Below are 27,871 nucleotides of genomic sequence, written 5' to 3' on the forward strand. Positions count from 1 at the left end.
GCTTTCTCATTTTGATGAATTTGGATCTTGCTATTTCAATTCAGATCTTAATCTCTACATCTGGGTCCCACTTATCATTTACTGTATATCCCAGATATTTAAATCGGTGTACTCTTTCAATACGTTCGGCTTCAATATTCAGGTCGATATGTTGAATGTTCTTTTTACTGATCACCATAAATTTAGTTTTCTTTCTATTGATCTTCAGTCCAAATTGGTTGCCAATTGTATTTACTCTATTTAGCATCATCTGTAGATCTTCGATATTATCGGCCAGTATAACAGTATCATCTGCATATCGAAAATTACTTATTGGTACGCCATTAATTAATTATGATTATATGTAGTAAATATATCACAATTTTGTTCATTGTATTTACTACTTTAAATTTCCTTTAATTTTACTTTGCGATTTAGTTCTCATTTAGTTCCCATTTTTTTAAACTATTATTTCATAGGCTTCAATTTTTATCTCCAAAAGCTTTACCACCTTTATCGTATTTGTCGTTGTGTTTCTTTTTTCACTATTTTTTATAAATTGTATCTCTCTCTGTAGACTCTAGCAAATATTTTTTGTTGTTCGAACTATAGTATCACTTACTTAGTATATCTTCTTCCTATGCTAAATAATAATCTAGTAAATTGTATTTTCAAGCTGATACTCACATTTAGCTGCAGTTTCTACTGGTATATAATTTTCACACGGTAATTTATTCTTTTTGGACAGTTTTCCGATATATTTAATATATAATATTCATATCTTCAATAAGATATTGTAACAAAACAAACTATGGACAGTTTATACAAAATGAACGAGGCCGCTTTGATCAGAGTCGGAAGAGATGTGGAGGTGATTCTTATTACCACATAAACAACAAAAAGATGGTACAGTAGGCGGTATAGTTGACTAGCGCGAAGCTTCATACTATGTTTTCTGTATTTTTAAAATTTCAATATTTTTAATTTTTTTTTTGTTACATTGCATGTTTATAATCTACTCTATACACAGAGTAATAAGTAAAGAGTCTGTAAGTTAATTAACGTGACTTAGGTACCGTCCTTAACGTGAGTTAGGTACCGTCCTTAACGTGAGTTAGGTACCGTCCTTAACGTGAGTTAGGTACCGTCCTTAACGTGAGTTAGGTACCGTCCTTAACGTGAGTTAGGTAACTTAAGTGGAAGTTCGCTAGACATACCATAAGACAGAAAGACGACAGATGGACTAAGATGATTATACACTGGCGACCATATAGTTACAAACGAAAAAGAGGAAGGCCACAAACGAGATGGTCAGATGACTTGAAGAAACACGCACGCTCGAAGTTGATACAAACTGCCTACAATAGAGAGACGTGGAAGAAGGAAGAGGAGGCCTATGTCCAAAATTGGACAGCAAGAGCTGTGTAGATAGATAGACAGAGGTACTGTCCATTGACGGTTCTCTAAGTATTATTGCGGTAGGTCTTCTGGCCATACCCTCTTCAATTTTCTTTCGGCAAGTGGTTAGGTGAATAAATTATTTATCAGTTCGTTGTTGTGATCAGTTGTGCGATTTTTATATTTTATTGAGTGATTCTTTATTGTGTCCTTAAGTAATGGGATGTCCAGATCATTGTGAAGTGTTTGGTTAGATACATATTATGGAGCTTTACTTATAATACGGAGTATTTTGGATTGGAATGTTTGAAGTATCTTCGTATTTAAAAGTTTACCACAGCTCCATAGTTCTATTCCATATGTCCAAACTGGTATAAGTATAGCTTTGTACAGAAGCAGTTTATTTTGAAGAGAATGGGAGTATTACTAATGTAAACTTATGGACATGTAGATTGTCTTCTTGTAAAAGTAATTTGTACTGATTTGTTAGCATTAACACTGATCTTCTATCGCTTAAGCCAGTTTTGTAATTGATCTAAATGATTTTGTACTTTTTGTGATGCTACATTAGGGTCGATATCCACTGCCAAGATTCCCGTGTCATTGGCAAATGTAGCTAAAAAGGTATCATTGCTGGATGGAACGTCTGCTGTAAATATCAGATACAGAAATGGGCCCAAAACTCTACCCTGAGGTACGCCAGATTGTATGATGTGGTAATTTGAGTAGCTTTCTTCAATTTTGACTTGGAAGTAATGGTCAGTAAGAAATGATTTTAGTATAAAGTATAGTTGGTCTGTTAGGTGTAATTTCAGTTTGTAGAGGAGACCTTTATGCCATACTCTATCAAATGCCTGTTGTATATCTATAAATACTCCAGCGCAAAACTTTTTCGCTTAGATAGTTGTTTTAATTATATTTACTATTCTGTGGCATTGTTGGATAGTTGAGTGTTCACGTGTAAATCCGAATTAGTGTTGTAGTATAATTTCGTTTATGGGAACAACTTGCTCGATTTTATGTAATAGTAGCCTTTCTAATAATTTCGACATTATTGGGAGTAGGCTTATAGGGCGATACAAATTTGCTTGCGTTGCGGGCTTATTAGGTTTCGGAATCATAGTAATTTGATCAAATTTCCATATTATTGGAAAATATCGAAGACGTAGTATGCTGTTGTATATTATTGTTAATAACGCCACTGCTTTTCTCGGTAGCTTCTGAAGTAATTCTCCTGTTATCAAATCATAGCCAAGAGCTTTCTTAGGATTTAGCATTTTTATTTGTTGTCGAACCACTGTCCGAGTAAATGTTGTCAGAGGAAGCCATACTTGACATGGAGTTTTGAGGTACATTCTTATATCCATCATCTTCATCGTTATTAGTATCTGGTGCTGCGAATACAGTTACAGGATGCTCTGTGAATACTGTTGTTTTTTGTGCGTGTTTTTTCTGCGTTTGTGCGGGCCCAGGTCATATCTGTTGTTCTTTGTGAGTTTAGGTGGTGGTGTTCTCCATATTATATGTGTACTTAAAGTTATTATTATTGTACTGTGATCTGATGTTAAATCGTAGTTTGATTCTTTTGCACTATGGATGTCAGATATCCCTTTTCTTACAGCAAAATCTACCACATCTAGAATTTTGTTGGCATCCGTAGGCCAGTATGTAGGATCTCCAGTAGATAAGTATCTTAAGTTATTTTGTTGGATGATAGTCATTAATGCTCGACCTTTAGGCGTGATTAATCTGGAATCCCATGTGGTGTGTTTGACATTCCAGTCTCCTGCTACTATAAACTTGGATCCATGAGTTTGTATGAAATCATGATACTCTTCGCTTGAAATTGGATGTTTAGGTGGGCTGTAGACTGATCATACAGTGAGGGAGGTGTTTGTTTCGATTTTAATGATTGCTGCTTGAATTTTTTCCGTAATATAAGGTTGGACTGCATAGTGTTTAACTTTGATTTAATAATAACGGCAGAACCTGCATGTGCTCCTCCGTCTGGATGGAGCATAATACACAGTATACTAAGGTATCTTAATAACCGTTCTTTGTGGGGCATGGCTTTCAGATATTAATAGAATGTCTATATTATACATTTTTAAAAACAGTGATATCTCTAGTATATGGTTTGAAATGCCATAAACATTCCACGACGCAATTCGTAGAGACTTGAAAGCTATTTTGTTATTTTGTTAATGACTGTAGTTCACATGGTTAAAATTATGCTATTTTGGTTTAAGAGTTGAGAGAACATATTTTTGAATTCGTTTAGGAAATTTGATAATTTATCTGCTAATTCATTGTTGTTATTTTTGTTATCTGCATTTATGTTTCCAATGGTAGCATCTCTATAACTGATATTTACATTCGGATTTTTGACAGGATTTTGAGTGGTGATTTGTTTTGATTTGTCATGGTATCTGACATTTACTAGTTCACGATAAACAGAACATCATCTGTAATGAGATGTTTAAAAATAATAATTGTATTTGTATGTAGACTATGCGGGTTCTTTAAATAGAAGAACTGCTTTCCAGCACACAAATTGATGAATTACGCACATTGCTTCACTTCCACTCTAATAAATAGGCAATTGGAAATATTAAGGAAACCATATAATTAATATTAAGTCATAATACTTTAGACCAGGGTTTCCCAAACTGTGCGTCGCGACGCCCTGGGGCGTCGCTTCGTCCCAGGGACGTCGCGTGTCAGCGCAGACTTTTAATACAGAAAATATATTTATTTGATTTTAAATAAGTATAAAATATATGTATTAATAAATAAATCAAATAAAAAGTATAACATCAAGTCGATAGACACTTGAATTATCCGAAATTATTCAAAAAATTGTTGAATCCGAAAATTATCCGATGGTCCACGAAATTATCCGAAGATCGAATGCTTATTCGGACATTGGCAACACTGACCCCGTGTTCCCTATTGTCGCGCGTGTTATGTGATTTAGTCAAGTTTTATTACGCATGTTTTTCGCTATCAACAATGGATACTTATATTCAAAAGAATAGAAAACGAAGTGAAGAATCAGGCGAGAGCAGTAATGTTAATTTAAGTAAAACAAATATAGGAAATATGACGACCAATATTTGGATTTTGGATTTACCCGCGTTAATAAAAGGAACTTAGAACTTCCACAATGTGTTGCTTGTCACAGAATCACAAAGTGTTGGTAAGCCAAGAGACATTTTTGTAAGAAAATTGCAAGAACTAAAACATCAGACCACGGCTTTGGATTTAAGAGCATCAATTCCTACCAAAGTATTGCTCGCCTCATTCATGGTAGCTTACCGCATTGCCAGATGTAAAAAACCACATACGATCGCTGAGGAACTGATCTTTTTTTATGTTCGAAGATTTGTAATTCGTAGATCAAAACCTTATACAAGATAGAATTTAAAATACGTGAATAAAAACTTTACATAACGGAATTTAAAAATGCTACAATATAAGATTTATAAGGATAAAAAACCGCTGTATTTACGACTCTTATTAATTGTTGTAAAAAGTGTCAATCCCCTTCCCCAATATCATCGATTAAATATGCTATAAACAAACTTAGGAAAGGAAAATCACCAGGGTCAGATAACATTACATCAGTTAATTAAACATAGTGGTAAAGGTTCCTACTGGAAGTTTTACACGAATACTAGATCAATGGCGTTTCGGAATTATAGTCCACTTACTTAAAAAGGAGAACCCAATGGAATGGGACAATCCCTGCTTAATGTAACACATAAGAGCCTCTCAAATATGATATACCAAAGACTAGAACCGCACGCAGAAAATATAATTTGAAAATATCAGTGTGACTTCTTCAGGAAAAAGTCTACAACAGTCCCAATTTTCGTATTATGACAAAATCATAGAGAAGTACCATGAATTTAATGTTGAAACTCATCAACTCTTTGTAGATTTTTGCACTGCATGTGACAGTGTAATTGAGGACATGCTATATAGAGCAATGGTATATGCTTAGCTTTGACATACCAAAGGAACTGGGAGAACTAGTCAAATTCACTATATTAAACACAGAATTTAGGGTAAAAATCCAAGAAAATTTTTTAATGGATGCGTTTTCGGCAAACACCGGCCTTAGACAAGGAGATGTCTTAAAAATATTCTGAAACTGTTTTCTTGTGGCATGTCTGCGTTAAGTATTATGTTTATATTGAAAACTACATTTTATAATTTGGTATTTACCGTTTCGATTTCCACTCCGAAAATCGTTTCCAAAAATAATTAATTTAAATTAGTGAGCTGTGATTATAACCAAGCTGTCTGACGGTTATTGACCAATAGGTCTTTTTCAAAATTGTAATTTTTGGTTTCCCTTTTCCTTCTTAGGCTTCTTTCCTACATTATTCGTATTCTGTTCTAGTTTTCGTTACATTTTGATATAACATTTTCGTTATAGCTTTCTTCCTATTTGCTATCGTGTTTTTACTTTCGTCCACATCATTTTTAATAACGACAACCTTTCCTTGGAATAGCTTACTCATCTTATTTCTATACGTTTATCTCTTGACAACCGATTTCTGCATTTTCTTCTTGCTTTACCCACAAAAAAATCGATTACCGGTCCGAATAATCGATCTGATCCGAAGTAGCTCTTTACATCGTAGCAACATTCGTGTCTGCGCGAAATAAGAGCTTTGTACACTGTACAGCTTAGTAAAATTCGAAATGCAGACGAAATTTTTATATTCCTTAGAGAGAGACAATACAGCTGAAAGCGCATGGCACTTGAAGAAGAAGATGAAGAGAAACAAAATTGCTGATACAAGATAAAGCACGCTTTTATTATGTAGCGTGTATACCATTATATAACAGTATATGCCATTTTTAAATCTAATGAACCTCCTAACTAATTCCGCCCCATAAGATATTGAAAGGGCCTCCACAGCTAGATTGTGTAGATTACATGCTGTGAAATATTGACCTAATCCTTTGCATATACGATTATGTCCATCAGACTTTCATAATTGTATTTTTATTTCAGTATTTCAGTAAAATATGTGCTCTTATAAATTCGAAAATAATTTTGTGACCTGTTAGAAGCCGATTAAATCTTGGAAGGTTGACTAAATTTTCTTATTCCTGTTTTAACTGATACATTGACTCGTCTTGAATTAAACGATATATGTATAAATTTCGTTGTTGCATTTTGGTCATCTCTTTTCATTGTATTCTTCAATTTAGTTGTGTTATTTTACTATACGAAATAGTTGAATATGAATATTCAATACTTGAATATCTCGTTCATCCTCTTTCTTTTCTCCTTCGTAAGGATATAGTGGCGTCATCTAATTTGTTACTATTTCTGTCCAATTCTCTCTCTCTCTCTCTCTCTCTCTCTCTCTCTCTCTCTCTCTCTCTCTCTCTCTCTCTCTCTCTCCTGTGCGTGTTGTTTTGCTTCGAAGAATGATTAAGAAGTCATGTTCTTTATTTGGTACGACCATCGTACTGGAGATCTTCCTCTAGATCTTTTACCCTCTATGTTACCTTCAAGTATCATTCGCTCCATGCCTTCTCTTCTTCTAGTTATATGTCCAAAATATCTCAGTATATTTTGGTTGATAGTTGTGATGAGTCTATTTTTTAGGTTAAGTTCTGCTAGAATTGAGTTATTTGTGTGAAGGGCAGTCCATGGTATGCACAACATTCTGCGGTAGACCCATATTTCACATGCCATTATACGCTTTGAATCGGCTTTTTTTATTGTCCAAGTTTCGGAAGCATAGGTGGCGATAGGAAATATCAATGCTCGAACAAGGCGTAATTTTGTGTTTTTTGTGATGTCAGTGTTCTTCCAAATTTTTGTGAGTTTGGCTGTTGCCGATCTGGCCATTGTAATGCGTCGACGGATCTCGTCTTCGTATCCTTCACTGTTATTAATAACGGAGCCTAAGTAATTAAATTGCCTGACCACTTCGTAACCTGCCATATTTATTATCTCTGCTTGGTTGTTTCTGATTTTATCGATGATCATCACATTGGTTTTCTGCATATTAATTTTCAAATCATATTCCGTACTCACCGTGCCTAGCCTATTCATAATTTGTTCCAGTTCTTCTCGTGATGAGGCCAATATAAGAGTGTCATCAGAATAACGTAGGTTTTTGATTTTTCTTCCTCCTATTGTTGCTCCACCTTGCCATTACTCAAAAACTTAGAAGTACTTTGCTCGCGTATGACATCAATGCTACTGTACGGTAATTACTGCAATCTGTCGGTGAACCTTTTTTATATATGGGAATAAACGTGAGTTTACCCCAGTCATTTGGCCACTTTCTGGTATTCCAGATCTCATTGCAAATTCTAAGCATTACTTCCGTACCTAATTCTTCGATTTCTTCGAGTGTTTCAGCTGTTATTCCATCCTCTCCTTTTGCTTTTCTCTGTATTATTGTCTGGGTCGTTGTTAGAGAATAGAATTTCGCAATATTATTTCCACACCTCTGCGATACCGTGTCTGCGGTTTGAATTATCTCGCTAGATACTTGACTTTTGAGGAAAGTTCTTTAGATACTTGGCGGTCAGCATGTTCCTCTAGTTGTACACACATGTTTTTAATATAATTATTTTTGTCTCTTCTACCCAAGTGTTTTATAGTTGTATTTTGGTGCATATCTCTATTTCTTTTTGTTTTGAATTTGCCGTTTCTAAGTTTTCGTCTTTCTTTTACAGAAGAAAGACGAAATATCTCGTTAACTAAACAGAACCATGCAAAAATTCATTAGTAGTATCATTTAACAATGTAAATCACGAAAGTTTTTAAGAAAGAAAAATAAAAACAAAAATTAAATAATTATAGACTCCACAATTAATCTTACATTTCCGTAAAAACAACTAATATATCACTGTCTAATTCTAGTCAGTCCAACAGTACCTAGGTTTTCCCTCTTTACTTATTATAAAATTTGTTTTGGCCTGTCTTTCTTATACACACTAAATTTAGATAACACCGGTACTCCTTTTGTGAATAGAGTTTTAATAGAAGTTGAATGTAATAAAAATATAATTAACATTCAATTATAAATAATATTCTAACTATAATATAATGCTTGAAATCCCATCGATAATAACGAGAATTTCCTACACGAATCAGTCAACAATATCCAGAGATTATACCAGTAGCCGGTACCTATTAACGTATATTCAAAGCGGCATCCGGTTGTAAAGTACGATATTCGCGTAGTAAAAACATTTTTCTCACCCGAATTGCACGGTTCAACCAAGCTATTTAAATAGATTCGTCTTACCATTAATACCACTTTTATTTTGCTATTATTAGCACCCGGCAAACGTCTTCACACGGTTTCAGTCAAAAAACAAAAATACAATCTTAAAACGTTTGTGTGTAAAAAACAATCGATTATTTTATTGTTGAGTGTTTATAGCAGAAAAGTTGTTAGTTGTTGGTAATATGGAATCACAAGCAGAGTGTGTGTGGACGAACTTGCATCAAAAGTTACATAAAAAAAAGTCTCATGAGTTTAAAAATGAGAGGTAAGTTTTAATAAGTTGTTGTTTTTAGAAAGTAAGGTCTGTTACATTAAAAAAAATTTAAACAACTTTTATGTACATTTGTACTGAAATTTCGATAAAAATAATGACTCAACATCTCTTTTTGTCTTTTCCAATTCTTTATCCAGTGCTTATTGCCTTTCATCTTGTTCATACATTTCTTCTGTGTCTCTTCCAGTTCTTTGTTTAATGCTATGACCTATTATTTTGTTTCTGCATGTTACTTAAGATCTCTTTTAAAAGTGTCATTCTTTTGTGTTTTGTCTGAATGTTATCGAGGTATTTTTATCTATCTATATTACAATTTACACACAATTTACCAGTATGGTCATTTATTGTATTTCCTCAATGGTTTTATTCTAGGTTCAAAAACATAATCCAGTCATTGATTCAATTATTTTGAAGATATTATTATACCTGTATTTACACACCTTCTTTACATAAATCCTCTATTCTCTATTCTATTTTCTTTCGTCGAAATTTTCATATTGGTGTGATTTTCATATTGTAGATAACTTTTGTGTAGATTTGTATATAATTTGTAGGTATATATTTTGAATAGAGAGTATTGTTTGTGTTTGTATATTACTCCAGTCGTCAGAGACGAAAATGGAACAAACTGAATTTTGCTGAGAAGTCAGTTGCTATCAATTTGTTAAATAAACTTTGCGCGATTTTTGCCATTTTTTATGATCATGAGATCAATATAATTTATCAATTCCATTGACCAGTCACTATGGAATTTCCATTGTTAGAGCCTAATCTTCAAAGCATTATAGCATTAAAATTTCGATTTTGAGTTCTGGCAACAAATGTGAGTGATTGTGTGTGTGATTGGGATATTGACTGCAAAACCTATGGTTTCATTCACCTAATCACGTTTGACTTTGATTCTTGACAATGATTAAAATAATTTTTTTTTTATTTTACAAAATAGTCGCATCAATCTCTGAGGTTATTAGCGACATATATATATATATATATATATATATATATATATATATATATATATATATATATATATATATATATATATATATATACATAAGATAATTTATTTACAAATGTTAGATTTTGTTAAATACATTGATATCTTTAAGGAATTTTACCAAATGTTCAATTTCACAATTTTCTCCTAAGATTTCGTTTGTTGATCCGATGATGTGGTTGTTCTGTCTCTGCAACTGGTATCTTGGGCACTCTACAAGTACATGCTTAACACTTAGTGGGATATTACAGTTTTCATAGAAAGTGGGATTAGTGAGACCAATTATTTGTCCGTGGGTAAGTCGGGTATATCCTAGACGAAGACGAGTAACAATGACTTGGTGAGTTCTGTTGAGAATTTTAGATTTCCACGGTTTTACAAACGTTTTCACTTCGCGAAGTTTAGACGTTGAACTGTCCCACTGGTTTTGCCACAGATTTTTGACTTTCACTTTAATAAATGATTTTAAATCGTTAAGAACTACATCTCTCACTTCACTCGCGGTTTCACTGTTCCTGGCTTGTTGGGCTGTACGATCCGCTTCTTCATTTCCTTGAAGGCCAATGTGTGAAGGAACCCATAGGAATTGTACAGTATAGTTATTGTTTTGAAGTGTAGCTAGTTCTTTTTTGATAGAAGAAGAATTGGATGCTTCGTGTACAGTTGGTTAATGGTATTAATGGAACTGAGGGAATCGGTAATTATAAGAGCATTGGATATATTGCTGGAGTTAATATGAACGAGAGCTTGATAGATGGCGTATAGCTCGCCAGTATGTATACAGCTTAGGGATGGTAGTTTATACTCAAGTGTTATATTTGGAGTAATGACAGCTGCCCCAACTCCAGTAGATGTTTTAGAAGCGTCTATGTATATATGATAGGATTTAGAAAATTTTGTTAGTTTGTTGATGAAAGTATTTTTTATTAAGGAGTGTGGAGTATCGTTCTTTCTGAAGATATTTAAGGATGAATCGGATTGAGTAATGCTTAATGTCCAAGGAGGAGGAATTTCTATGAAGTTGGAATAGATATTTGGTATCGGAATTTGTAAAGTTCTAAGGGTTTGCCTAACTCTTTCGTAGAATGGCGGTTTCATGTTCCTATTTTCAGTATATAGGTTTTTAAAACGATCAGTAAATATATTACTTCTAGATGGATTGTTTGGATTAGAATTAACAGCAATTGCGTATGTGAGAGATAAGTGCATCCTTCTATATTTAAGTGATGGCTCTCTAGTTTCTGCTTATAAACTTTCTATTGGGCTGGTCCGAAATGCTCCTGTAGCTATTCTTAATGCCGTATTTTAAATTACGTTAAGGTGGTGTAATAAGTATTCTTTAGCAGATGCATATACTATGGAACCATAATCCATTTTTGATCTAATAAGGGTTTTATAAACATGGATTAAGCAGTTATAGTCAGCTCCATAGTTTTTATTAGAAAGAGTTTTCATAAGATTAATTCCATTTTGGCATGTTTTTTTTTATTTGTAGAATATGTTTTTTCCATGTGAGTTTCGTATTAAAAATCATCCGTAAGAACCTAATGTCATCGGCATAATTCAGGATTTGGTTACATAATTTTAGTTGCGGTTTAATCGCATTACGTTTGTTTGAAAATAACAAACACTTATTTGCTGAGTGAAAACTGCAATCCTGTTTTCTTCGACCACTTTTCGAGTTCATGAAGTGAGGTTTGTAAGTGACGCTGTACTGATGAGATGTTTTTTCCTGAAGATACTAATACTAGATCATCCGCATATAATCTGCCACGAACTAAGCTGGAGTTTGATGCTATCATATTATTCATGGCAATTAAAAATAACGTTGCGCTTATTACAAACCCCTGAAGGGTGCCATTAGCTTGACATCTTGTTGAAGATGTGCAGTGGTTGACTCTTACTTGAAAATTGCGTTGTTTAAGGAAATTTGAAATGAAATTAATGATATTACCTCTAATATTCCAAGTGTGTAATGATCTGATAATATCGTAACGCCATGCTGCTTCTTCTAATATCCATAGCAATCTTTTATTAACTATTTTTTCCATGACTTTGCACATTACATTGGTGAGAAAGATGGGTCTATATGAGGAAATTTTAGCTCGTGCATTGTTAGGTTTGAGAATAGGTATAATTACTGAATCACTCCAGGAAGACATTATTTGACCATATTCGATTGAAAATTTTTAGAAAAGTACACTTAGTATTGTCTGACAGTTTTTTCAAGAATACTAAAGGTATATTATCGGATCCAGGAGCAGAGATTTTTGTAGTATTAAGGGCAAAGTTAAGTTCATCTAAGGTTAAAGGAGTATTGAAGGAACTATTATCTCTATCTTCACAATCAAGCTGTTGTTTTTCTGTGATGATTTTGTGTTGTATAAACTCTTCGGAATAGTTGCTATTGCTGGAGTTTTTTTCGAAGTATGTAGCAAAAGCATCAGCTATTTCGTTATGTTTTGTTATTACATTAGTATTATGAGTAATAAAAGGCACTTGGTAAAATTTGTTTTTTCCTGATATTTTACGAATATTGGACCAGACTGTAGATAAAGGTGTTGTACTGTTTATATTTGAGACAAATTTCCTCCAGTTGGTTTTTTGAGCATTTTTTGTTATATATCGATCATGTGCTCTCTGTTTTTTGTATTCAGTTATGTTAGTTATGTTACTATGTTTTTTCATTCTATTAAAAGATGCTTTATATTGCTTGATTGCATTTTGACATTCTGAATTCTACCATGGTAGAGGTCTGTGTTTCCTTAATATTTCAGTTTTTCCTATATGTGTTTCTGCTGCGTATGTAATAATATTCGTAAAAATGTTGAGAGTTTCATTTATATCAGTATTTTCAAAACTAGATTTTTGTGATTCTATGTCTGTTTCTATGGCATCAGCATACTTGTCCCAATTAGCGTTTTTCAGGTTCCATTTTCGGGTTGTTATTCAGAGATAGTGTCATCAGAAAATACAGAAATTTTTATTGGGAAATGGTCGCTCCTATATAAAAAGGGTAGGGGATCCCAATTAAGAGCCATTGAAAGAGTTGGGTCAGAACAAAACGATAGATCGATTGCCGATGTTGTACCAGTATGTACATTAAATCTGGCTGGTCTTCCATCATTGAGAATGTTTAAATTTTCTTCAGTTAACAAGTCTTCGATTAGTCTGCCTTTGATATTAAAATTTGTTGAGCCCCACATTTAGTTGTGACTATTGAAATCTCCTACTATTATCCTGAGCATAGGTATTTGTGAAATGAATGCTTTTAAGTCGGTTAAGGTGAGAAGTGTATTTGGGTATAGATCCAACATACATTAATGCATTGGGAAGCTTTAACTGAGACGGCTACAGCTTCGATGTCTGTTTTTAGAGGAATCATTTGTGCTTCAAGAGTATTTTTAACATAAATGGCCACTCCACCACTTGCTTTTTCCTGCTTGTTTCTATTTTGATAAAATGTTGAAAATTTTTTAAATATGTGGCAATATTGATATTTGAAATTCGTTTCTAGGAGACAAATGATAGCGGGGTAATATCATTAATTAAAAGTTTTAGCATTTCATAATGGGTATAAAACTCATTTATGTTCCACTGTAATAAATTGAATGTTATAGTTGTAATTATTGAATGTTCAGTTCCTGGGATAATTCAGTCGATGTATCCGTATCAGGTTCTTCATCCTCGTAGTTGTCTTTTGAGAGCTGTCTCGTAATTTTTTTGTTTAGCTTTGTACATTTTAATTTTAATGAGCGCTCGGATCTATATGAATGAATTTTGGTTAAGAGTTGTCTAACCTGGAATGTCTACTGTATATTTATTTATAACGCTGATAACATCTTTTGTTCCATGAGTGTTTTCAAATAAATCAACTGTTTCCTCAAAAGTTAATATTAGCTTTTCGGAATTGAATAATTCTTTAATTGGTTGCATTAGCGTTTCTAAAGGTATTGTTGGTATTTTTGTTTTTACTCTTTTTTGTCTTTGAGTTGGCTTTGAAAATACATCGTCACTAACTGATGTCTCAATCGGGGGTGATATTGCTTCAGATACAGTTCGTTTGGAGGACAATTTAGATGTATTTTCCTCATTGGATACGCTAAATAATTTTGGTGCTGGATTTTCTTTATTTTCATTAACCGAGAAAGAATTATTGTTTAGGCTGGAAGATGAAGGCTGGTTAGTTATGATTATGTGAGATGATAGGGCTGATGAGGTGGGTATATTTGGTTTGGATATCACTGGCATTGTATTATCTGTAGTTGATGTATCTATCAAGAGATGTTAGGTTGGTTGTAGATAATATTTTTGTTAGTGACGTTGAATTATTTGATATGTTTGTAGAGGTGCATGCTGTTGAAGGTGTAATAGCAGTCGTTTCTGTTGAAGTAACTGTAGTAGATTCGTTTCTGCTTAAATATAGAATGTTTGAAAGTGTAGCAGTTGGGACAGCTGTGTCTGAGTGATTTACATTTACTGAGCAACTACTAGAAATATGGCTATGTTGTTTGCAAAGGAAACATAAGTTCTCTAGTGTCAAAAAAATTCGATTGTTAGTATCTTCATGAGTTATTAAAATGGAGTCGGGAATTGGGCCTGTGGGTGGAGATACGTAAATATGTCGACGGAAACTGAGTATATGTTTGTATTCAGGATTGTTGGTTCTTATTCGCAAAAATGAGATTGATGAAGTCGGTTTTAGCCCTAAGATCAGTAGTTCGTTTCTTTCCTCGACTTCATCGCTCTGAATGATTTATGTGTTTCTACATTTTTCTGCTATTCTTATTTGGTATAAATACCTTGTTATATCGTCTCGTGAAGTTAAAGGTGATAATTATTCCGAAATTGAAGAAATTAATAAATGAAAAAATTTAAATTAATAATAAAAAATCATTAATAAAACACAATCTTCTATCAATTGAACAAAAGTTATATTTTGAGTAGACGCATTTTCAAATTTTAATGTACACCAGAAACCGACGCGGCGGCGGTCTTATCATCCAGGTCACTAAAAACAGGGTCACAATCAAACTATAATGAATACAAACAAAAAAGACTCTGATTTGTTTTGGTTTAGAAAATCGTTTGGTTGAATCCAAAATATAGAAAATATTAAATGAAAACTGAAAAATGTCATAGTAGTAACTTAAGTTATAGTGTATAGGCGAGTATAAAACAAGCAGCATTTGAAGCCCTTGGAGAGAAAGAACATAACAAATAAACAGCACCATTATAAAATAAATGAACCAACAAAAAGAATAATTGAAGAAAAAAAGCAACTATACAGAAAATGGCTGACTACAAACAACGATGAAATTATAAAGAATATAGAGAAAAAGATAGAGAAAAACCTGCTTAAATATTAAAACATACATAGGAGGTATAAGAACTTTACAAGAAATATACAGGACAAAGAATGGAAGGACTATTACAAGGAACTGTTAACAAAACAAAGACCACAATTCATTGGACAAGAAAATAGGTGAAGACGAAGCAGATCCCCACAACAAAAAATAGAAATAACAGATAGGGAAATGAGAACGGCCATAAAAGCAATCAAAAATAAGAATGCACCGGGACTTGGAGTCATCTCACTTGAGCTTATAAAGTATGGCTCAAAAAAGTTACACCGGATGATAAAATGAATATTTCAGAAAGCCATAAATGGAGAACAGCTCCCAAAGGAATGGAGGAAGGCATATGTGACATCTATGTTTAAGAAAGGAGATAGAAAACGATGCGAAAACTACAGAGGAATAAGCGTAATATCATCAATAGGAAGATTATATGAGAAGATACTGCTAGAAAAGATAGAGCAAGCGATAAAATGGTGTTTATAATCACGAAAAAGGTAACAACAGAGGAAGAAACTAAGCAAAGATTAGGACAAACAAGAACAGCAATCCGACAACTTAACTCAGTATGGTGGTATAAACACCTAAATATGAAGACAAAAGCACAGATTTATAAAACATTAGTGCGAAGTATTATGACATTTATGGGGCTGAAAATTGGATCATAAACAAGAAAAACAGCAGTAAGATAGTAGCAACAGAGATGGAATGCCTGCGAAGATGCTGCAGAGTAACAAGAACGGATAGGAGAAGTAATGACGAAATAAAACAAAGACCATCAATAGAAACAGACATACTAACATATATAGAACAAAAAAGACTAAAGTTGTATGGACATGTAAGAAGTAGCGCCAGCAGATGGATAAAGTGCAGTGAATACTGTAGAATCCCTGAATATATATATATATATATATATATATATATATATATATATATATATATATATATATATATATATAATATAATATATAACTTAAACTTCAAGTATTTATTTTTCAGCAATTATTATCGTTGTATATCTTAGATCGCTATTCATACTATATTAGATATATATATATATATATATACAAGAAATACTGGATATTATTGACTGTCGATATAAACAAACAACACAGTTTATTAGGGCTGCAGTCAAGTAGGTTTGGCCGGGATGTTATAGAAACACTCTTTTGACTTTTGGTCGAGCTTTCGGAATTCTTTTATTCCTTCTTCAAGACATAGTCGTTGAGATTATTTTTGTAAAGCTACGACACTCAACATTAAAAACACACATATAAAATATAACATTTAAAATAATGGACAATATACATTTTAAAATTTAGTTGGAAAGTTAAAATTTTGTTAGTGACATCTATTCATAGTGTGTTTTGACTGATCCATGGATCAGTCATTGATGGAGGAATCGACTAAAAGATTGTCTACTGGAACCCTGTAAAGAAATATTAAAGACTTCCTCAAGGAGAAAAGAGGAATGGATGAATGACGAGATACTCAATATGATGGAACAACGGAGACAATTTAAAAACAAGGATAACAATAAATACAGAGGGATAAACCACGAGATTAGAAAGACGATAAAGCAGGCAAAAGAAAAATACTTTGAAGAGCAATGCAAAGAGATAGAAGACCTTCAAAATAAATATGATCTGTTTAACCTACACAAGAAAGTCAAAGAACTGGCAGGACTAAGAAAAGAAAATCCCACTTGTGCAATTCTGGATAGACACGGTACTGCTATAACACATACGGACGAGAAAATACAAAGATGGGCAGAATATATCGATGAATTGTTCGATGATGAAAGAGGAGATCTGGAGCACATAGAACTTACGTCAGAAGAAATAGGTCCATATATTACAAAAGAAGAAATATTGCACGCATTAAAAACAATGAAGAGCGGGAAAAGCCCTGGACCTGATATGCTTCCTATAGAAATCCTAAAAATTCTAGATGAGAAGCACATTGATGTTTTAGTGACACTTTTGAACCAAATTTATAGTTCAGGCGTATTACCCAAAGAGTGGTTAACATCTATTTTTATTAAGTCCTCGTAGACACACCGTCTCAGGACTTGCAACTTCAACGTGGAGTCATATGTCACCATGTTACCTAATCCAACGGTAACTTTAGCATCCTAGCAATTTATATAATATAATGTAAAACAAATGTAACTAAATTTTTGTTAACGGGTTTTTACCCATGTATTTAGTGGCTACATTCATGTACACCTAGACACTGATGATGGAATAATGGATTCCGAAAACGTTTTGTCTAAAACAGCCCGTTTGAGTTTTTAAAAATATATACCTTTTACAAAGGATTTTTAATAAATTTTTTTAATATATGGTATACAGCCAAATACAGGAACGTAGATTCCTTGTGGATTTTATTTTTATTTGTCTCCCTAAAAAGAAAAACGCAAGAGAATGCAGCGATTACCGCACCATTAGCTTAATGTCTCATACGCTAAAGTTACTACTTAAAGTCATCCATAACCGAATATATCACAAACTGGACATAGACGTTAATAATACACAATTTGGTTTCCGCAAAGGCCTAGGAACACGTGAAGCTCTTTTTTCACTTAATATACTAATACAAAGATGCATGGACGTCAATCAAGATATATACGCATGTTTTATTGACTATAATAAAGCATTCGATAAAGTACGACATAAACATTTAATGAATGTCCTGAAATCAAAGAAGATTGACTACAACGACCTCAGGATCATATCAAATTTATACTATAAACAGCGAGCAAAAGTACGTGTTAACGAACAGCTGTCAGAAGAAATTGAAATTAGATGTGGAGTAAGACAGGGATGCGTATTGTCGCCAATTCTTTTCAACGCCTACTCCGAAGAGGTCCTGAAAAAAGCTCTTGAGGGTGAAACAGCTGGAATAAAGGTAAATGGAGTTCCCATTAACAACATTAGATATGCGGACGACACTGTGATTTTAGCCGAAAACATTGAAGATCTTCAGAGACTGGTGACCAGAATAGCAGAGTATGGAAAAGAAGAATATCGAAAATTCGAGAAAAAAATAACGAGAATCTTCTAATAAACGAAACCAACGTCGAACAAGTGGACAAATATGCATACCTGGGAACAATGATTAACTCCACAAATGATTACAATCAGGAGATAAAAATAAGAATAGAAAAGGCTAGAGCAAATTTCAACAAAATGAGAAGAGTTCTATGTACCAGGGATTTAAAACTGGAACTAAGAGTTAGGTTGGCGAGGTGCTATGTTTTTTCGACCTTATTTGATGGAATGGAATCTTGGACCTTGAATGCTACATCAATGAAAAAACTGGAATCATTTGAGCTGTGGGTGTACAGAAGAATTCTTAAAATATCATGGACAGAACACGTCACAAACAAAGAGGTTCTGAGAAGGATGAACAAAGAAATGGAAATTTTAAATTCAATAAAAACAAAAAAATTGGAATATCTCGGACATATTACACGTGGAGAGAAATACACCTTGCTCCAACTGATCATGCAGGGAAAGATCCAAGGAAAGAGAAGCATAGGGAGGCGTAGAATGTCATGGCTGCGCAACCTGAGAGAGTGGTACGAATGTACATCAAATGAACTTTTCATAGCAGCCGTCTCAAAAGTTCGAATAGCTATGATGATTGTCGACCTAATAAGCCCTAATAAACTGTAAATAAACCTAATAAACCCTAATATATATATATATATATATATATATACTAACTTAAACTTCAAGTATTTATTTTTCAGCAATTATTATCGTTGTATATCTTAGATCGCTATTCATACCATAAAATTTTGTATGATGTTTTCGAATCCACTAAAAAAAAGATTTTTAATTTTAAATTAAAGAAAAATACACACAACATCATCATAAATTATAAACAAACTCAATGCATACGCCTTGTGTTTAAACACGCTATCGTTTTTTTTTTGTCTGATAAAGATATGGTATTATTTACTGTATCTTTAATATTGCCATGGTACCATCTAATTAAACAAGTTGATTCAAATATTTTCCATTGTAGAACAGAGTCCTATAAATTGCATGTATAGTCAATGTGTTGTTCTGGGGTGCAATTGTGGGTTGGTAATAGATCGCGTGTTCATATTGTGATAAAGTGCGTTCAACATGTGGAATAACCTCTACAGGAAATTTCAGAAGCAAAGATGGAAAGATTTTAGAAACTACAGGTCTGTAATTATCTTGTACGACATTAAGATCAAATGTTAATTCAGCATATTGTAAATTTTCACTTTTAATACTTCACAATCAACATTCAGATTATTATCCTTTGGAAATTTTTATGAAAGTTTCGTTACTAATTACCAGAAATACTTTATGTAATATATGTATCGAGTCTCTTGTACTTTAACAAATTCGTCAAGCATCTAGTCTCTTTCACTTTAATTTGACGTGACGTGTGTTTGTGCTGTGTTATGTGATGGAAAGATTACAATAAAACTGGAAGGAAAATTCTATAGAACTGCCATGAGATCAGCTATGATGTATGGAACTGAACATTGGGAAGTTAAAGAGATAGAAGAACGACGAATGCATGTGGCAGAAATGAGAATGAGAAATGAAAATGAATAAAGTGATAAAATTAAGAATGAGTGTACTAGGGAAAGTCTAGAAGTGGCACCAATTGATGTCAAAATGAGAGAGTATAGGGTAAAATTACATCTTTCATTTTGTTTTCACACCGTTTTACGTGCTTCGTTTCTTAGATCCGAAGAAATGTGTAGGAATCGGTACTGACAACTGAAGCATAATGAGCTGCAGTCGGTACAGTAACAGAAATAAAAAAGGTCGAAATAAATGCAGTTAGATTTCCAGTTAGATTTTTTAACATGTCACAACAGTTATAATTTTTTAACATGTCAAGCAAGAGAAATGAAGTTTAAAACTGAAAATCTGACAAAATATAGCAAGTTTATGCAAAACAAGATGGGTTGAGTATGCTAATAACCCCTAGTGGTTGAAGCAATTTTGTAAATAAAAAAAAATCGGTTGCCTGTAAAGTCGGTTTTACGGGCGAAGATTTTACGTGACAACGTCTTTTTCTCGGTAGAATATTTATTGATATGAATATTAATAAATTGCACAATAGGAACAAGGAATTGAATGAAAATAAGAATTGCACAAATTTTAACTATAGAAATATATTTTGTTTACTAAAACATTGTACATGTAAACTTAAACTTAACTAATTTCTATTTGAGTGATTTTGTTGAGGATAGGACGATGATAGGAGAAATATGAAATGAAAGGAAGTGTTTCTGCTGTAATGTGTCTTGAACGCCAAGAACGCTCGAGAAAGACAGAGACACAAGCACGCACCGATTCAACGCGCCTAATTCTCTAGTGCTGCGCGCGCAGCGAACCGATCATGTTTGAGTGGGAGAGAGACGCAAGGCATTCGCCGGTCCGGCGGGCCTCTCTCTCGTTCGGTGACTCATCGTAACAGACGTGAGCGGGCGTTACACTTTTTCATGAATGACTCCGAGCCACAACCTAATTTAAGACGTTGTCACGTCAAAAAAAAAAAGATGGGTTGAGCACCATGAAAGCGTAATTCAGTACAGATCTGACATTTTACATATAATTGAAGCACTAACATCTATCTCAACATGGAATGATCCCAAAACTGCTATACTTGCATCAACGTTGCTTAATTATTTATGCACATCTGAGTTTCTAGGGTCAATGATGTCAATGATTGACATACTATAATTAACATTGCCACTAAGCCCGCTTTGTCTTTGTTTTGGTCAGTATTAATATTATTTTTTTTGTCGAGGTAGTCCAATAATAAACTTATTTACCCGAAGAAAAGTCGCTTTCCCGTTCCGCGTCCAGTCCCTTCCTTCGGGACAAAATGCTGGTCAAAGGACGGGACGGGACGTCCCGCGTGCATTACTAAACGACCAATATTATTCGCCTTGTTTTAGCTATTTTAATTTCATAAACAAAACTACATTTCTTTCTTTGCACTTGTTGGACTTTATTGGGTTTTAAGTTAAAATTGATTTTTCGTTGCTAGACAAATAAAGACTTTAATAACGATAGGTTTTGAATGTCTTTATCGCAGTCAAATATTTATGAAAAGTGCCTTAAAATTCACCATTTTAACCGTAATTTTTAAAAAAATTCCCCCAGACCCCCCAAAAAAAGTTCATGCACCCTCCCCCCGAAAATCGGTCCTGGATCCGCCCTTGGATTAAAGTAATATTATTTAGCGAAACATAAAAACATACTATTTCAAAATCACTTTTTGTAACAAAAATTAGAGCAATTAAAATTCAGACTAAACAATCTAATGGTGCTAACAAGACAAACAGACGACTGTCTGTTACGTTCTTAAAAAAATATATTATATGTTGTAAATGACAAATTTAACTGATGTTTGCCCACAAACAGTTATTGTTGTAAATGTTTACTCAGTAAATGTGAGTTAAATCGTATCTAATAATAATTAGTAAGGAATAGAATTGTGTTAATAAGAAAACTTTGCGAAAATTTTCTCAAGGAATTTCTACACTATAGAAATCTTTACAAACATTTGTAAATTGAAATTTGTTATACATTTTATCTAGCTCGTCTGAAGATAAACAGAGTAAAGAGTAATTAGTTTAAGAGTCAAAATTTGTTTTTACAAAACTGGAAGTTATAAATAATGAGAATGATCGATAAGAGGACAAAGAATAGAGAGAAAGGCCAATAATAAAAGTGAACGATAATTAAAAATCAAAATATGAAAAACTGAATTACAATTAAAATAAAAATATGCTCAATAAAATTTATAATAAATATACTGTACAAAAAGTGTTGTCTTTTAATGCCATTTATATTAAATAAATAAATTTAAACTATACACAAATTTTAAAAACACAGTTCAGAAATGGTGTCGGCCGATATGCGCTCGACCGTTTTGCGCCCTTACCTGAAATCGGCCGGTTTGCGCTCTATCACTTTCTTAATGGAGATGTATGTATAGCTAATTATTTTCTTATATCGACCGTTTGGCGCTCTCTTGTAATCGACGTTTAATTTTATTCTACCATAACGATCAGGTAACGGTTAGGCTAGTAAAATTAGTTTTAAAAAATCATAAAACTATAAAAAAATAAAAATAAACCATCTTCCCTTTACACTTTCATTCAGGCTTAGGACTGTCATAGTTTATACATAATATAAACATTGGCGTGTTTAGAAGATGTTTTTTTTTATTTTTTCATTTTTTTCGTTTTTTTTAATTTGTTAATTTTTTTTGTTTTTTTTTTTTAATTTTTTTTGTTTTTTTTTCGTTTTTTTTTGCAAACTTTTTATACTGTAAAATACAAAAAATTCTTGGGAATAAAAAATTGTATATTTATTGCAGCTTCTGCATATATGCCAATGTCCTTAAACACAACCTTAAGTTTCTTGTATCTTTATATTTCTGTAAAGTTTTTAATATTCTTTCATCAAGATTAATATATGTTTTCTTGCGCCGCTTTCCTTCTGGATTGAAAGTAAATATTATATATTCTGCTTCTTTAACCAGGCACTTCACCAATTGGAATACATTGGGATGTGGTCTTATTAATGTATTCAGACGATGATTCCAACCTTCTAAAACGTTATTACTGCGATGTCTTTGATCATGGTAATTCCACATTTTCTTGGTAATGTGAGTATTTTCTAACCATTGTTTGACAAAGTAGTGATAAAACTGTTCCATTTTTTCAGAAATAGGAGAGGTTTCTTGAATACATAACCAGCCATCATCGATATCTTGTATGGGTAGATACGCTAACGCAGCACACATTCTTATGTGCAAACGTATCTCTTCGTTGTCAGTGTATTCAGAAACAAGTCCAATATTTTGAACATTTTTCCATATACATTGATTGAAATGAAAATTACAACCAGAAATTTTGGCTTCGGGAAAATAATTTTCTAAGGCACCAATCACTGCCTGTTCAAAATCCAGTTTTATAAGAGATGGTTTCCAATTTGGTAGTTTCTCTTTCATTGATGAAAATAACATATCGTATGTCTCTTTGGTTTTGTTAGGAAGTAACGCAAATATCAATGGAATTGTATTTGTCTCCTCTGACGTACTACCAATATCGATATGAACGGTATATATTTGACTAAATTGCTTACTGCAGCTTTTGAATGTTCCATCCATAAATACAGTGTCCTTACTGTTAACCAAAATCTCCCTAACTTTGTTGCTGGCAAACACCAAGATTCTGTACCCGAGGGAGTGGTCTTGTCGATAAATAAAAATTTCGTATTGTCGCTCATTGTAATAATTTCTTCTGGAAATACTATTTCCGATGCTGCCGCTGGATCTGCGAGCAGCCCACGCGCACGTTTTCTACAATAAACCACTTTTCACTGAAGAGAATTTCAGTGCTTGACTATATAATCTTTGAAATTCATCTTGATATATTTTTGACATCGGCAAATAACTATTGTCTTCCCTAGCTCTTTTTCGAGCATTGAAGACACACTGCTTCACTTCTATCGCTGCAACACTCGGCTTACACAGATGTTCGGCTTCCTTAATTATTGTATTATTATCCATAATTATGTGGCCTCGACAGTTTTCTCTTTCAAACAACTTCAAAAAGCCGAACCATCTTTATTTTTTTTTTTTTTCATACGAAAACTGTACCCTTTATACAATGCACATGGTTTTCCCTTCGAAGTTTCAATAATTTGCACATCCATTTTTAAAACACTAACTCACACTGATTCACAATAATTCTTGATCCTACTATCTCAAAGAACGCAATAGAAATGATTGACCATCAATATGGTCATTATCACGTAGAATTTTCAAATAATTTTTCTGTTACCATACCCTTCGTTAATGACTTAAGTAGTTACCAGTTCGCATTATCAGGTAGAAAGGAAAGTTAGTTCCAGCGATCTCTTATTTTGGGAATTCTAGTTACTAATTATATCTAAACAATTAACTTCCAGGTAGAAGGAGTTATTAAAGATTAAAGAACACTCTGTTGTTCGACAGTATTAGAAAAATTTAATAATTTTGTTAGTTTTGATTTGACATTTTTGTTTCAAATCTAAAGGAAAACGATGTTTCTGTTTATTTGACATGTTAGTTTGTTCATTGCAGGTTCACCAGACTATTATTGTAGAATGAAATTAAAATTATATTGCAAGAGAGCGCAAATCGGCCGATTAAGGAAACTATAGTAGTTAGATATTTCTATTATGAAAATTGCAAAGCGCAAACCGGTCGATTTCAGGTAAGGGCGCAAAACGGTCGAGCGCAAACCAGCCGTATTCTTCAGAAATTGCTGAACTAATATATTTATGATTAATATATGTACAATCATAAAAATGCAAATTACTTAAATATAAGCATCATAATATCCTATAAAATTTATCTTGACAAAAGTGAAAGTAAATTTCAAACCTCTACATTGTAAATTACCTTAGAAACAAAACAATTGGTTTAATAGAAAATATTTTTTTAGAAATTATGAATCGAGTTCTGCAAAATGTCTAATTCATAATTCACAATACTGTGCCTTCAATTTTACCTTAAAATTGAGGGAAATTGTCTTCTTTTTTCCTTTTTATGGCTTTAAATAAATGGTTTTCTTGTTGATCTTGATTATAATCTACAGGAAACAAGACGCCATTTTTATGGTTATGTTATGAAATACTGCTGTTACTACTATTACATTCATAGTCACTTTCAAATTTAATCTCATTCGATTTTTAAAAATTGAATCATCATTTCCTTACCCTGTATTGCCTTTCCACAACATTCCTAGTTCGTATGAGAGCCGCATTATAAAGATTATCTGCTTCTGTTCTAGCATCTTGTCTAGCTGGATCATCAAATATGATTTTAAACTGTAACCACACTGATTAACTATAAAAAATAGTACAAACCTAACAAAGTCTCCAGCTTTAAATCTTTGTATGCCACTATTACCAAATGTTGTTTGATGTATAATTTTTTTGGTTTAAATAACTTTTAAACAATTTTAGTCTGACGAATGTGTAACCATTGAACGACCCATCAAAAACGGTGGGTACCAATGGCTAACAATATAACTACCTCCAAAAGTTGGGAGCCAATGTAGAACAATAAAAGTCTCAACTTTCTTTGGCAGCCAATTGTTAGGCCTCGTTTAGGTCAATCTCTCAGGTGTGAGAACGTCTTATCTTAGAAGTAAATCTTAGAAGGTATTAACTATTCATATTTATTGTACATAAATATCTATAAAAATTGAAAATTTTAATATTTAATTAAAATTGAACAAAATCACAAAGCAAATCTTGCCTATAAGCTTTACAAATATAAAATACTTATGGCATCACTGGATAGATTGTTATTCGCTACAAAAGATTGCAGAATGTAGTGGTTAGATGCTGATGTTGGCTTCACAGGATAACTTGCTGATAATGTAGTTGAATTTAGATACTTTCATCTTCAGATATTGCTGCGTGGTCGACCATGTGCTGTAGAATTCTTCAGCCAAAAAAGTCGATAAAAATTAGGCCAAAAAAAATTAGAAAAAGTAAACTTGTGTTAGCCGCTTCATGTCTTAAAATGTTTCCTTGTCATATGAAAATTGAAAATAATTACAATATTAAATAACTAATAGCAAATTGGCAAGGATTAAATGAATATAATTATAATTTAATGAATTAGTTAAATTATAATAAAGATATACTAACTGCATGTGGGAATAATACATTGAAAAATAAAACGTGGTTTGTAGTTTTAGGTAAGGCAAATACGAAATTATAAAAAAAATAATTTATTTGGAAATGATTTTGTCCACTTTTGTATGTGATAAGTTGTTTTTTTTTCCTTCTGAAAGAATGTATTAACAATCGCCATATCCAATGCTGTTGCCAATTCCAGCATCTAGTTACAAAGGTTAGTCCTCGATGTATTATTTCATATACCCTCTTGGATTTGCCTCAGATACAAGAGGACGTAACTCTATGATTGACTACATTATAACAAACAGACAAATACACCCCAAGAATATAATAGATGTGCGCACTATATCTTCCGATAATGTAGGATCCGACCATGGCCTGGTACTAGGAAAAATAAATATAGCAATCACCACACAAGGCAAGCGAAATACAAAAATAGAAGAAAAGTTAAACATAGAGAGCTTAGAAGAAGAAGGGACACAAAACTTGTATAGAAACAGACTAACAGAAAAGCTAAACAGCCATAATCTAGAGACTAAAAAGAATATAGAAGAAACCTGGAAAATTATTAAAAAATGTATCCTACAAGCAGTGGAAGAAGCTTTAGGTAAAAGAAAAGTTAACAGAAATAAAAGGGAATACAAAAGACCATGGTACGATGAACGGGTAAAAGCACTAGCAAATGAAAAGAAACAAGCTTTCCTAACATACAAAGGAGTGAAGACACCGGAGGCACGAGAAGACTACGTGAGAATCAGGAATAGAGTAAACCAAGAAATAGATAACATCAAAAAAGAACACTGGGAGAAATTTACCAAAGATATGGAATACGACCTCTATGGATCCAAGAAAAAGGTGTGAAAGATGATAAGGAGACAAAAAACAGAAATGAATGAATTTGTACGCATAGATAACATTACGGAGGAACAATGGACTGAGCATTTCACGAAATTATATGGAGAAGGAGAAGAAGAGAACAGAGAAATAATCATTAACGAAACTCACGATAGAGTACTAATATCAGAAGAAGAGCTACAAGAACGAATAAAAAAATTAAAAAACAGAAAAGCACCTGGTCCTGATAAGATAAACAATGAACTGCTAAAATATGGAGGAACAACACTACGCAAATGGCTCCTAAAATTATTCGTCGATATAATAAATACCGGAGTAGTACCAGCGGAATGGAAGGAAAGTCTCCTGCTACCGATACTTAAAAAGGGAGACTCGAGAAATCCTGAAAATTATAGAGGCATTAGTCTGATGAATAGTATATTAAAATTGTTAACGGCAGTCATAAAAGATAAAATCGAGGAAAAAGCGAACATGGCAGATGAACAAGAAGGCTTCCGGAAGAACCGCAGCACAATAGACGCAATTTTTATTATCAGACAAATAATAGAGAAGTCTATTGAATATGGAAAACCAGCATACATGTGCTTTGTAGATTTAAAAAGTGCTTTTGACAGGGTGAAGCGAAATGACATCTTAAATTTATTACAAGTTGAACAAATAGACCATTAGATAATAAGGACAATTAATGAAATTAACAAGAACAACAAGACCAGAGTTATAATGCCAACAGGGGAAACAGAATGTATAGAACTAAAAGGAGGAATCCGCCAAGGAGACTCGCTCAGCCCATTGTTATTCAATATGGTGATGAATCAAATAATTCACGAAGTAAGAAAACGGCACGGATACCACATGGGAGCGCATAAAATCACGATACTATGCTATGCCGATGATGCAGTACTAATTGCTGGTAACGAAGATAACCTACAAAGGCAGCTCCAAACCTTCAATATCACAGCAAACAAACTTAATATGAGAATATCAGTAGAAAAAACTAAATGTATAGTGATCAGTAAAGAGCC

At 33.0% G+C, this 27,871-nt stretch overlaps 1 protein-coding gene across 9 annotated transcripts in view; it reads left to right on the forward strand.

Moving 5' to 3' along the window:
- The window catches only part of stac (C2 and C2B_Munc13-like domain-containing protein staccato), a 188,754-nt gene that overhangs the window by 69,349 nt on the left and 91,534 nt on the right, over window positions 1–27,871 (forward strand). The window contains exon 1 of one of the 9 annotated variants that reach the window (XM_072537030.1): window positions 8,697–8,916. The exons of 7 other annotated variants lie outside the window; for them this stretch is intronic. In XM_072537030.1, the coding sequence (XP_072393131.1) occupies window positions 8,834–8,916 (83 nt within the window). In that variant the 5' untranslated portion in view covers window positions 8,697–8,833. Of the gene's footprint in view, window positions 1–8,696; window positions 8,917–19,319; window positions 19,481–27,871 lie in introns of those variants that run through there. One more of the 9 variants, XM_072537032.1, reaches the window with a different exon arrangement.

This window comes from Diabrotica undecimpunctata, chromosome 7 (assembly GCF_040954645.1).
Source record: "Diabrotica undecimpunctata isolate CICGRU chromosome 7, icDiaUnde3, whole genome shotgun sequence".
Classification (NCBI taxonomy): Eukaryota; Metazoa; Arthropoda; class Insecta; order Coleoptera; family Chrysomelidae; genus Diabrotica; species Diabrotica undecimpunctata.